Source organism: Gambusia affinis, linkage group LG17 (assembly GCF_019740435.1).
Source record: "Gambusia affinis linkage group LG17, SWU_Gaff_1.0, whole genome shotgun sequence".
In the NCBI taxonomy this organism is placed as follows: domain Eukaryota; kingdom Metazoa; phylum Chordata; class Actinopteri; order Cyprinodontiformes; family Poeciliidae; genus Gambusia; species Gambusia affinis.
In genome coordinates this window covers 9,639,345-9,651,709 of record NC_057884.1, presented here as the reverse complement: position 1 = coordinate 9,651,709, position 12,365 = coordinate 9,639,345, and the positions used below count along the sequence as shown (strand labels likewise).

At 37.9% G+C, this 12,365-nt stretch overlaps 1 protein-coding gene across 1 annotated transcript in view; it reads left to right on the top strand.

The window, feature by feature from the left end:
• ptpn13 (protein tyrosine phosphatase non-receptor type 13) overlaps positions 1 to 12,365 on the top strand; it is a 44,593-nt gene that overhangs the window by 27,443 nt on the left and 4,785 nt on the right. Inside the window, exons 15-33 of the mRNA XM_044096186.1 lie at positions 62 to 214; positions 598 to 780; positions 880 to 1,042; positions 2,022 to 2,454; positions 4,057 to 4,163; positions 4,737 to 4,790; positions 5,250 to 5,339; positions 5,671 to 5,778; positions 5,876 to 6,013; positions 6,110 to 6,591; positions 6,956 to 7,072; positions 9,674 to 9,767; positions 9,845 to 9,930; positions 10,021 to 10,189; positions 11,092 to 11,243; positions 11,456 to 11,627; positions 11,745 to 11,955; positions 12,085 to 12,167; positions 12,259 to 12,320. Of these exons, the coding sequence (XP_043952121.1) occupies positions 62 to 214; positions 598 to 780; positions 880 to 1,042; positions 2,022 to 2,454; positions 4,057 to 4,163; positions 4,737 to 4,790; positions 5,250 to 5,339; positions 5,671 to 5,778; positions 5,876 to 6,013; positions 6,110 to 6,591; positions 6,956 to 7,072; positions 9,674 to 9,767; positions 9,845 to 9,930; positions 10,021 to 10,189; positions 11,092 to 11,243; positions 11,456 to 11,627; positions 11,745 to 11,955; positions 12,085 to 12,167; positions 12,259 to 12,320 (3,057 nt within the window). The remainder of the gene's footprint in view (positions 1 to 61; positions 215 to 597; positions 781 to 879; positions 1,043 to 2,021; positions 2,455 to 4,056; positions 4,164 to 4,736; positions 4,791 to 5,249; positions 5,340 to 5,670; positions 5,779 to 5,875; positions 6,014 to 6,109; positions 6,592 to 6,955; positions 7,073 to 9,673; positions 9,768 to 9,844; positions 9,931 to 10,020; positions 10,190 to 11,091; positions 11,244 to 11,455; positions 11,628 to 11,744; positions 11,956 to 12,084; positions 12,168 to 12,258; positions 12,321 to 12,365) is intronic.

The following is a 12,365-nucleotide window of genomic DNA, read 5'->3' as shown; positions in this document are numbered from 1 at the left end:
TGTATTTCAAAAGGAGCCATTCACGTGATATTATAACCAGGTGTTAATGTCTGTGCTGCAGCTTCATGGGAAGACATATTTCAGGCTGGAGCACTACCTGCCAGTGTCCATCTTGGATAAGGTGGACCAGACAACTCTTCGGGAAGAACTGCCTAAACTTCACAGTAACTACTATGGCGCATCAGAATCAGAAGCAGAGTTTGAGTTTCTCAAGGTTAGGTTCATTTTATATGAATATATAAAGGGCTCTAATACATTGAATTTGAAGCTTACTGCTATTTGGATTCTATAATGTATAAAAAGTAAATAAACACAATAATAAGTCAGATAATGACTGTATTTCTTAGTAAATATTTGATAATATTTCTTAAATATTTATTATATAAATATTTACTAAGAAATACTAAGTACATACATTATAAAGGAAGTTTGGTCTATATAGAAAATCCAAATTGCTAATTCTTCTCAATATTTGACCATTTTGTGGATCTTTTATTTGTTTCAATGTAGGCTTACTTACTGATTTTCTTTTTTTGTGTGTGTTTTAATTTTGGGGTATTTAACGTTTAACAACTCATCGTGGTATTTGTCTTTAAGGCGAGCCAGAGGCTGGCTGAGTACGGAGTCCATTTCCATCGAGTCCTTCCAGAGAAGAGGTCTCAATCAGGCGTCATGTTGGGGATCTACTCCAAAGGCGTGCTCATTTTTGAAGTTCTTAATGGAAATCGTACCCCAGCGCTGAGGTTCCCCTGGAGGGAGACCAAGAAGATTTCCTTTGCAGTATGCACTTGTCTCTTATTTTGAATCTCTATAAATAATATCCGTTTTTCTGGAAAGATTAGATTAAATGTTTGTCTGTTTATTTCTTTCTTCCTTAAGAAAAAGAAAATTTGCCTTCAGAACACATCGGATGAGGTCAAACACCTTTTCCAGACTGACAGCAACAGGACATGTCAGTATCTGCTGCAGCTGTGTTCGGATCAGCACAAGTTCCAACTGCAGTCGAAGGCGCGACAAAACAACCAGGAGCTGCAGGATCTTGGTACGTCTGAAGCAGAGAGTCACAAATATCGAAACATCTATCTAGATGGAGTTTGCAAACCAGTTTGGCTGGCTTATGAACCTGGCTACTTGTATTTGTACGGCTAGTGCTTTATCACAATTTTAATACTCTGTATTACTGCAGCTTCAGTGATCTGGGGAGAGAGGTCTCCGTTGAAAGTAATGAAAAAGTAATGAAAAAATAAAAAGTTGTGAAATCACCTCTTAGTTAGCAATAATCTCACATGTTCCATATTGAAACAAGTTTTGAACAATAATCAATATTTGTGTGTAGCATATTGAATAAAACAGGCTGAGAAAGAAAAATGAGCTCCAGTGAGAAAAATAAAATGCAGAAATCTTCAGTAGTAACTGTCAAAACTATGAGCAATAATTGTGCTACAACAGTTGTGCCTTAATAGCACACCAACTCCATGGACACAGTCACAGAATAAAAGCTGCAAGAGCTGTCGTAAAGGAGCACTTCCATACACAAAATTCTGGGAATATGCTTTTTTTTTATTATTTAATTTTTAATAAACAAAATTTAACACATGTCCAGTAACATTGCCAGTTTAAATCTCTAGAAAGTGACTTAATCTTTTACTGCCCTCTCTCCATACCTGAATTAATTCATCATTTACCAACCATCGATATTCATCATGTTCTACTGGGTTTAAATGTTACATTTGCAAACAAAAACACCATTTAATCCTGCCGTATATTTAAAGGTTGTCAGAACATATCATCTGCAGAGGAGATTTAATTTAGAAGTAACTGAAGTAAAAGGCTGAGAATATTCAACCAAGTAGAAACATTTACCCACCATCCTTCTATAAAGCTTCCCACCGAAAAGTACAAACTTCCAACTGGTGGTGATTTTCAAGAGCAAATTTCTACCCAAGCAATCCGATTTGGATCTGAATCCTCCAGCAGAAACGAGTAGAAAATATTTTGCATTTCATCTTCTCGTTCATCAGAGAACTGCCCCTTGAGCAGCATGCAGTACTCCGTAGACTCTCAGGGTGGAGACGCATCAGCCCGGTTAGCACGTCCCGTCAGCCTGGCCCAGAGCTTATCCACGCGCTCCAACCCGGAACACCTGAAGAGGATCTCGTACTCGGAGGTGGCTCTCAACAAGACACCGGCCGGCTCAGTATTAGTCCACGACGAACTCCACCTTCCAGGTTACAACCCGCTAGCCTCCACCGCCTTTACCAATCCACGATTGATGAGTCGGTCCCACCACAACCTGGCACAGATGTCGGAGTCGGAGCAGAACCCGGTGTTGGATTTGCTCCGTTTTTCAAACACCAGATTGACCCAGCCCCAGTTAAACCAGGCAACTTCCAACTTCCAGCAACATCAGCGGGCAAGCTCAGACACTGATTCAATTTCTCATCTTCAAGACAAGTAAGTAAATAAAATGTAAATGTTAAGAGCTAAATGCTTTTTCTGAACACTGAACACAAAAGTGCATATTTTGAGGAGAACCAAGCAAATTTAGCATTTTTCTGGCTTTATTTTATGAAACATTTTTCCAAGTTACTTATTTAGATGGATCCCGAGTGGGGACGGGCAATAAATTAATTGTATTGATTAATCAAATTTTCTGTTTGTGATGATTTATATTTTGGAAAATCAAGTTGCTTTTTGTTTTGTTTATTTTTTGTTTTTTATACCAAAGCACTCTGGGTTTTTGTAGTTCATAGTGATATTAACCTGCCCTATCATCTTGTTTCACAAGCATATTTTGTAGTAATTTACTTCAACTTTAAATTCAGGTCAACTTCCACAAGAAATTATTGAAATAAAAGTTAAGCTAAGTTTCTGTCATTTGTCATTTATTTTTAAGAAAAGAAAGTGAGGGGAAAAAATGATTAGAATCTAATTTGTTATGGAAAAATTAATTCCTCCCAGGCCTAGTCCAGTGTGTGTTTGTGGGTTGCTTTTTTTTAAAAAACCCCTTTGTGCTGACTTTAGTATACAGTAGGATTATTAAGTGAGGATTTGTTTCAGGAACCTAACCTATGCTTTGACTTTAGAGACACAACAGACAGATCTCTACCTCTGCCTAATTGACTCTCTGGGGGGAATCTCTGTGTGTGGGGGCACACAATCCCCTGTGTCCGTGGGAGACTGTACCTGGCTCTGTGTTTGCTGGTTTATTTAGCCCAGCTAAATCAATTTCCCGTTGCCAGGAACTTCTAATGCATTGAGATTGCTTCAAACATTTTAAATAAACAATTGGACTCTGAGAAACAGTTGAATAAAGCACATCACTTTATATTGCATTTGGTTTCAGTTGTTTAGTTTTGCCTCCCTTGTTCATCCCACCACTACTGAGCACAATCAAAGATGATTAACACTGGAAGGTGGAACAACATTCCCTCCCACCACATTTTGTTCCCCTGGCTTGAAATAGATCTCTGCAGTTGTGAAATCTTCATAGAAACATTTAGCAGAGTTTTATCTCTTCAAATAGAGATTAATATTATTATATCTAGAGAATGTTCTTCATCCCTCTATTACTTCATGTTTGAACTATTTCAATTCCCTTTATGCTGGTCTGTACCAGTCTTCCCTCCACCAATTACAAACTTTCCACAATGCAGTGCTCTAATCTTCTGAAGGCAACATTAAATCCAGTTCTTCCCAGTCCATTTTAGAATCAATTATAAACTTTTATTGTTGGCTTATAAAGTTCAAAATGGTCTTGTCACACCATATTTATGTGGCCTACTAAGCATTTACACTGCAGTCAAACAACCAGTTCTTTTTAAATGCTTCAAGGTCTAAACTGAAATACAAAAAAAGCACTGAAGCTTCTGTGGAGGCTGAAACAAAACTGATGAACAGAGTCTGGGTCCTTGTAAGAACAGATGATGTTCCTTCATTTTTATTTGTTTATTCTAAGGTTTTTTTTGTGTGTGTTGAAATGATTTGTAAAGCACTTTGGTTATCTTCTTTTTAATGTGCTGTATACATAACCTGGCATCCTTCTCTCTTTCTCAGGCCATTGGGTTCAGTTCTACAGAACAGCCCATCATGGCACCTCAGTCAGTCCAAAAAGGAGTCGGACTCATCTTCCATTGAGGACAATGGCCAAGCATATGTAGTTGGTAAGATTCATTTTTAGATTATTACAAAAAAATTAGAATATATATGAAGAGGATTTCCGCAAAAAAAAGAAAATTTTTGCTCAGACTGTAGACTGGATCTTTGTCTTACTCCAGCGTTTACATGGCTTAAGTACATTTTTCCACATTATATTGAGGTAAAACCAACTTAAAAATTGTTTCTTCAGTATCAGAAGAAACAATTTTTAAGTTGTTTCTTCTGAAACAACTTAAATCAGTTTTTCTTTTTCGAGTATACAATAATAAGAGTGAGCAAAGCTACAAGAAAATATTGTTTTTCCAGCTCTAATGAAGTCCCTCAATTCAGTAACAAACTTAATTGACTTAAATTAACTAAAAATAACCCAAAAACATACAGAGATATATTTATGGTAAATATTTCCTAAATACAAATGTTATAGCTTATTTAGAAAAGCAAGAAAAGTATTGAAATATTTTCCTAATGCACTGCAGGACTATTTTAAAAGCAAGCATAGCCTGTTCATCAACAGAACAACATATCTCCTGTACAATAAGTAAAAAGTGAATCACTAACGGCTGATCTCTTGTTCACAGGTGTCAGTATGCACAGTTCCTCTGGAGCTCCTTCAACTCCAGCTTCTGCTAATGGTATGCATGATGTATAAAAAAGGATTTAGGAGCCTGCACTAAAACATGACCATTTTCTTCTTCTGTCAGTTGACTGCACATGACAGTACAATCTGGACACAAACCAAGAATAGAAGTCTGTAAATCTGACTTGCATAATCTAGAATTGAGCCTTTGTTCTGATTCTGCTTCTGGCCTGTGGATCTGAACTTTGGCTACAGTCCCGCTATTTAATATCTTCACGCACGTCTCTCATTTCTTCTTTATTCTCGCTGTTTTGCGAGTCCTTCATCACCACTCTGTTTTCAGCTAGACTGGATTAATAGTTACTGTGTTTTGGGGGTTTTTATGCAGTCAGGGTAGCCTACAGTTGATCCAGCTAATATTAAGATATGCCCAATTCAGAGAAGGGAAAGTGTCTCTTGACAATAATATATTTAACTAAAAAATGCTACTTTTTAATATTTTTTTTTTGTACAGATTCTTTGAAGAAAAAGCTGAACGAGCTGCCATCTCTAGAGAGAGAGATCACAACTGTAAACTTAAAGAAAGATGCGAAATATGGGCTGGGTAGGAATCCATATTCATATTAATCTTTTATGTTTACTTCACCAAAGAGAGAGTTTCTCAGCATACAAATGAACTGCGGTTTCATCACAAACATAGATTTTAACTAATGGACTGTAATAGTTTAAACTCAGTTGGATTGAATGGATTCTTGTAGGAACATACATTTTTTTAAGCCTTGTTACAAATGCTTAGGTCTGGACTTTGCTCATTCTTTTACCTGTGTTAGAACATGGCTTGTGGTAAACCTTGTTGAAATTTGCGTAATGTGAAAAAACAATTAGGGAATATTATTACTTTTGTGAGTTTATATTTGTGCTTGTGTGTGTCGTAGGATTTCAGGTTGTTGGAGGGGAGAACTCTGGCCGTACAAACCTTGGTACTATCATTAGCTCCATCACTCCTGGAGGTCCTGCTGATCTAAACGGACTTCTAAAACCTGGTAGGAGACTAATTCATAGTGACTTTATTCTTATACCCTGCTGTAAATTACTCCTTTGCTATATTACTTTGTTGTTAACAGTGACTAATTGTTTCAGGTGACCGGCTGATATCTGTGAATGATATAAACCTGGATGGATATCCTCATGATGAAACTGTTAACATCCTTCAGAGCACTCCTGATGATGTCACTCTGGTAGTGTCACAACCAAAAGAGAGGCTCTATCAGGATAAACGTAAGGACATAAATCTGCTTAAGTTTCAAGTAAAATGTCTGATTATTTACATTCCTCTTAGGCTTACATCACTTCCCTCTTCCCTTCTTTGGTCAGATTCTTCTCCATTTCTTCCCCAACCACCCAAATCATATTTTAATTCACCTAAACTTGCTCAGAGACCAGAGCTAGAGGTTGACCTGTCATCAGAGGAACATCATGGCACGGTCAGCCCCGGCCTTCCGCTCCAGGGCGCCGGCACTCCCGCTTCTGCCTCCTCTCCGGCACGTCAGCGCAGCAACCTTGGCTCTCAGGATTCCAGGATGAGCAGCTCGGCTAAAATCAATCAGCCGCCTCGCGATATAATTCAGCAGGCCTTGGAAAGAGTAAAAGCTGCTTCCTCCTCTGAAACCGCTACAGAATCTCGAGGACCGGAGCCAAAGGTTGAATTGAATCAGTTGCCTCCGGCTCTGCCGCCGAAAACTAGAAGAGTCAAACTTTCAGTAGTCCCTCCGGTTTCTGAGCAGTCCGACAGGGGAGATACAGACATGGATGAAGAGACTTATTCCAGTAGTCAAGAAAAAGTGAAGGCAAAAAAGGTGCGGTCCTTGTTGTTATGAATTTAGTGCTTTAGATAATGTTTGCCCTCCATTTCCCAACATAATAGTTTTGAGAGACCATAAATCATCTTTTAGTTTTGTTGGAGCAAATCCTTCACCCATGAACACAAGCATCACAGATTAGCTGCCTGATGCTTGACACCACTAACTGCCTGTGGTTAACCTTTGACCTACCGTCATGGGTGTTGGTGGAAAGCACGTTTTTTTTGTTTTTTTTTGCCTGTGTACTGCATGATATGCATCTGACTCCAATAACAACAAATTTATCTTCTTCACTTGGCCTTGATCACCCTTTTCTCACTGCATGTTCAATTCACCTTGATGCCATGTTCTCTGTTTGCAGGAAAACGTCACGGAAAATTTAAATGGTAATGCCCCAGGGGTCAATAGTCTCCGTCCAGGAGATCTATTTGACGTTGAGCTGTCCAAAATAGACAGCAGCCTGGGCATAAATGTCACGGTACTGTTCGACAAGGTTTTCACCCTCTCTTTGTTTTGGCTCCTTTCTGGCTCATCCTCCTCACTGTTGCTCTTCTGTTTGGTTTGTTTTTGGTTGGTTTTCTTAATGCTTTCTTTTGGAATAGATTCTGGTGATATAACTAATTTTTCATGCGTTTTGTTTTTTTATCTTTTCATTTTAAATAAAATGCTAATACAGTCCTGGTATCTTTTGCACTTTGGCAATAGTGACCAACAGCTGCATACAAAGAGCTGCATTGTGGGATTTTCTATGGCTGGCTTCAGTTTATGGCTGATTCTTTCTGGAGCGCCATTAATCAAACTTTTCTCTCAGGGAATTCAGAAATTGATTTGCTGGGATTTCTACTTAGAGAGAGCAACATTCAATTTACCAGTTACTAGATTATGTATATCCCCATAAGCTGCCAGCTTTGCATTATGGTTAGTAATAATTTATTGTCTTAACATTTCTAACAAGTGTGGTATTTATTTAGGGTCTGATCATGTACATCTTGAGCTCATACTATATTCATCAAAAGGACAAATTGTTACCCGATTGTTGTTGATCATTTGTGCTTTATATCTCTAATGAATATTTGTCAATAACATCATGTTGAAGAATGTAGTATAATTTTCAGATACATTTTTGCTGAATGATAAATGCTTCTATTGTTATCTTAGAAAATCAAGACTTTTTGCTCAGTGCCCCAGTAGTTAGTAGCACCCTGCTAGGGTAATTTTTTATACAAAGTTGTAAGTCTGGCTTTCAGATTTCTTCTGTTTTTGCTTTAGATCCTCAAATTAGTTCAAACGTTACACAGAGATAATCTGAGTAAATTAACAATGCAGTTGTTAAACTATAGTTTAATTTATTAAAGATGGAAAATCGTCCTCACTGTATGTGAAATGTTATTGTCTCCCAAACCTAAAAACCGGCTGTGCCTCTCTGGCAGCAACAACTTACAATTTTAAGTCCACGCTTTGTCTAGGCCCCTTCAGAACCTTTTAGTTTTTCTGTCATGTAAAAGTAGTTTCAACTTCCCAGACCATCACATTACCACAACCATGTTTGACAGACAGTGTAAAGTAATTTCTCCAAAACATTGGTAGTTTTATGCCAGATGTTGCAGGATGCACACCTTCCAAAAGTCCCTGTTTTGTCTTGTTTCTGCAAAGATTATTTTAGTTAGAGCATTAAGGATCATGTTTTTCTGCAAATGTATAGCTGGGCCTTCTGTTGTTGTTGCTCAGCTGTGGTCTTAGACTTGAATTTCTCTGATGGGTGTCTTTTTTTTTTCTTATTGTGAACTATGGACAGGAATGCTAACTGAGCAAAGTGAGGCCTGCAGTGTTTTAAATATTGTTCTGGCTTCTTTTGTGGCCTCCTGGATGAGTTGTTGTGAGAAGTCATACCCTCCTAGGATTACTTACAAGTCTGTGTTTCTTCCATGTCTAGATAATGACTCTTATTGGAGTTCATCATAGTTGTAAAATCTAAAAAATTACTTTTTAACCCAGACTTGGAGGTGATACTGGGTTTATGTATGATCATTTGTTACTTGAGTTTTCTTAGCTCACATTGTCAGATGGGTTACAGCTAAGTGATTTGCTTTTTATTCAACCAGTTTGCTGGGTGTTGATTCATAATTTCGTAACTTATTCACCATGGCTTGTTTTTTGTTTTTTTTCCAACAGCTGTTTCCACTGAAATAATTCAAAAACTATTTTGTTTTTACTCACATTATCTTTGTCTGACATAAAGCTCTGCTTGCTGTAAAACCTTTAATGTGGCAGAAAATATAGGAAAAGTATCTTTCACTGTTGAGTAGAGGACTTGTTTAGTTTGCATTTGATTATATTTTCTTGGTCTAAAATTAAATTAGCTTGATCTGAAACCTTAATGTGACAAACAAAGCAACAGCAGAAGAAGTTTTGAAGGAGTTAAATACTTTTTCTCCGTGCTATACCTCTCTTGCCATCCTCCTGACTGTACATGACGGCTAAATAAGCTCTGATCCTCATCCAGCCTTTTTTTTGGCCACAGTTCCAGTTGTTTTAAACTTATTAGCTATTGTTCTGACTGTACAGGCAAATCTAGGCAAGTAGCTATTTATCTTCCTGCAAATGAACTGATTTAGATCCACAAACATTTGCTTTACTTTAATAACATTCTCATCCATTTTTAGGAGTGCCAAGTGGACTGTCAATGTCAGCTCTACAGCTCAGAGAAAAAGAAAGCCACGGATCACAAATTTATAGTGCTAATTCAGACTAAAGACACTATGATGCCATGACTTTGTTTAAAAAAAAATTATTTATTCGTGATTTATTTTAATTTTTTTTATGGGGGGGAAACAATTTAAGAAATTTTGACATCTGTACCAGAGGTGTTAATAGTTGCTCAGAGCACTGGAAAATATCCAAGACTTGTTTAAGATAATTAAAAAACTCAATGTCTAAACATTTTTATTTGATGGAGCAATTTTCAGTTAGAACTTTAAGGTAGAATAGAAAAAAAAAACCTTAACATCGACCATTAACCCAAATAGAAAAATCATAAAAGTATCAACTTTCTTTGGCTGAAGAGTTTTTTATTTCTTAGGGTGGAGTTAACACAACAGTGCGACATGGAGGCATCTATGTCAAAGCCCTTATACCTAAAGGAGCTGCAGAGCTCGATGGGAGGATACAGAAAGGTGAGCTGTTAAAAACCGAGGCTGCAAACATTAAAGTGGAGATAAATGAACTAATTATGGGTGTGTCATTGGCGCAGGTGATCGAGTACTAGCGGTCAATGGAAAGAGTCTAGAGGGAGCTACTCATCACCAGGCTGTTGATGTCCTGAGAGACACAGGCCAGGTGAGGACTGGCGCTTACATGGACAACAAGCTGTTCGGCAGTCACCCAGATGGCTTTGGACGATATGTAAATCACATTTTGTGTGTGCAGACGGTTCACTTGCGCCTGGAGAAAGGTCTTTCACCTGTGAACAGCAATCAAGCTCCTTTCACCCCTCAACCCAAGACCCGCATTTCTGCCAATAACCACACTCAAACAAAGGACAAGGAGCAGCCGCCAGAGGCCAAAGATAAACCCGAGTACAGCTTTGTCACGCAAGGTAAGACTTAATGAGGAGGATTCTTAGATGGTGTGTAGCTTCACAAGATTTTCTTTTAAAAGCTCATTAGTTTCCACAGACTGAGGTTGTCTTATCTTGAATCCCATTGATAATTTGAGCCACCAATTTTTCAGAAATATTCACAATACAACCCTTTCTTTGTTCTCACTCTCAAAGTAACTTGCCATAGATAATGTGATTTGAAAGGAAATGAGCATGTCTGAACAAGCCATTAGCTGTGCCCTGGTGCCTATTCAGGGCTGAGCAGGCAGTCAGAACAAGCTGAACTTCCTAGAACTGGAGAAGAAGCCGAACACATTTATTCCTGGAATGACTTTGATTAAACATTTAAAAATTACATGCTTGTTTTTATATTCACCTCGTTTTTAAGTAAATGTACTAGAAATATATTTTTTAACAAAACACCACAAATGGTTCCATCAGCAGTTGTGACTATGCCTCCAGTTGTTTAATAGGTTTTACTGTATGCTTCCCATTGTTATATTGTATGTCATTGGTTTACGTTAAATCACATAATGTAAGACAGCTATTGTATCCTAAAATTTCACCATCTCTGCCATGCAGATGTATTCATACTCTGATGCAGAGCATAGTTTACCTGGTTTTAAATTCTTGCTCAATCTGCCATTTGAAAAACATGGCACATTCCCGGGATACCGCTGTCCACCTTTACTGACTGAACAAAAAGAGCTTTGATCAGAGAAGCAGTCAAGAGGCCCAAAGTAGCTTTGATGGAGCTGCAGAGACCACCAGCTCAGGTGGAAGAATCTGTGAAGAGGACAATGTAATTTAAGACAGCTGCTCTAAAGTAAGGATCTAGATCTGTCTATCCATGTTCATTCCTATAACAGAGTTTTATTTTTTATTTTTTGTTTAGGAAGCAGAGCTAATGATTTCTTTGTTGAAGTCAGAAAAAGGCAGCCTTGGTTTCACCCTCACCAAAGGCAACGATCAAGGGTGTTACATCCATGACATTGTCCAGGATCCGGCCAAAGCAGATGGAAGGCTTAGGCCTGGTGACCGAATGATCAAAGTATGAATTCACAGCAATGTCTTCATTTTTTTTTTTTTTTTTTTTTTGTCTCTTCATTTGAATAAAAAAAATACTTTAAATTTAATTTCTAATTAATTCAGATTGAGAGTTGCTTCTTTTTTATTTTGATCATTGTTGTATCAGTATTGGATAAGTATCTTAATTAATTTTGAACTATTCCTTTTTATGGATGCATTCTTTTCTTCCAACAGGTTAACAACACAGATGTGAGTTCAATGAACCACACTGAGGTGGTCAGTCTAGTCCGTGCTGCCCCTCCTCTTGTTGATTTGGTGGTTGGAAGGATTCTGGAAGCTCCCAAGTTCCCAGTGGAAGCCCACCTGCTCCCTGATATTTGCTTCAGGAGCAGCCAGGAGCCACTGGGTAAGAAACGTCTTTCAGACGTTAAAATATGTTCAATTTGTTGGTTGACTCTTTTGTATTATGAATTATTAACTCTTATATCTTTTTTTTTCTTTTCTGTTTTTTTGTGTTTCTTAGGATTGGTCCTAGATGGGGGAAGGAACAGCATTTATGGGGTCTTATTTGTAAAAAATGTCATACCAGGTTCACCAGCATCAAAAGAGGGAAGCTTGAAACCACTTGACCTTATCCACTACATTAATGGGGCTCCAACCCAGGACCTAACTCTGAGTGAGAGTACCAGACTCCTGGAGCTCTCCCTGAACGACCTTTGTCTGAAGGCTACAAGGTTTTACGCACTCAACATTTGATCTGTCTAATGTCTAGCTTGTGCTGTTGTATCTTGGTAACTTATATAATGTCTACAAAATAAATTCGGAAACTAAATTGTTTACTTGTTCTGTTCTTTGTCTCTCAGAGATGGAATGCCTGTATCTCCTGAACATAAACATGTCACTTTTCTGGACAACATTGGCTCCAAGCTGTCATCCAGCATGAATGGTTTGTTTTGCATGTTGAAGACTTTTTTGGGGAGGCTTCATTTCATCCAGCCTTTTTTAATGTAACAATGGCAATTTTTTGTTGCTTTAAGGGTTTCTTAAAAGGAACGGTTCCAGAGACACTGAAGATCTTGCCGGACTTTGTCCTGCAGAGGTGAGTCAGGAAACTCATTTTAAGTTTTTGTGGTAAAACTTTAAC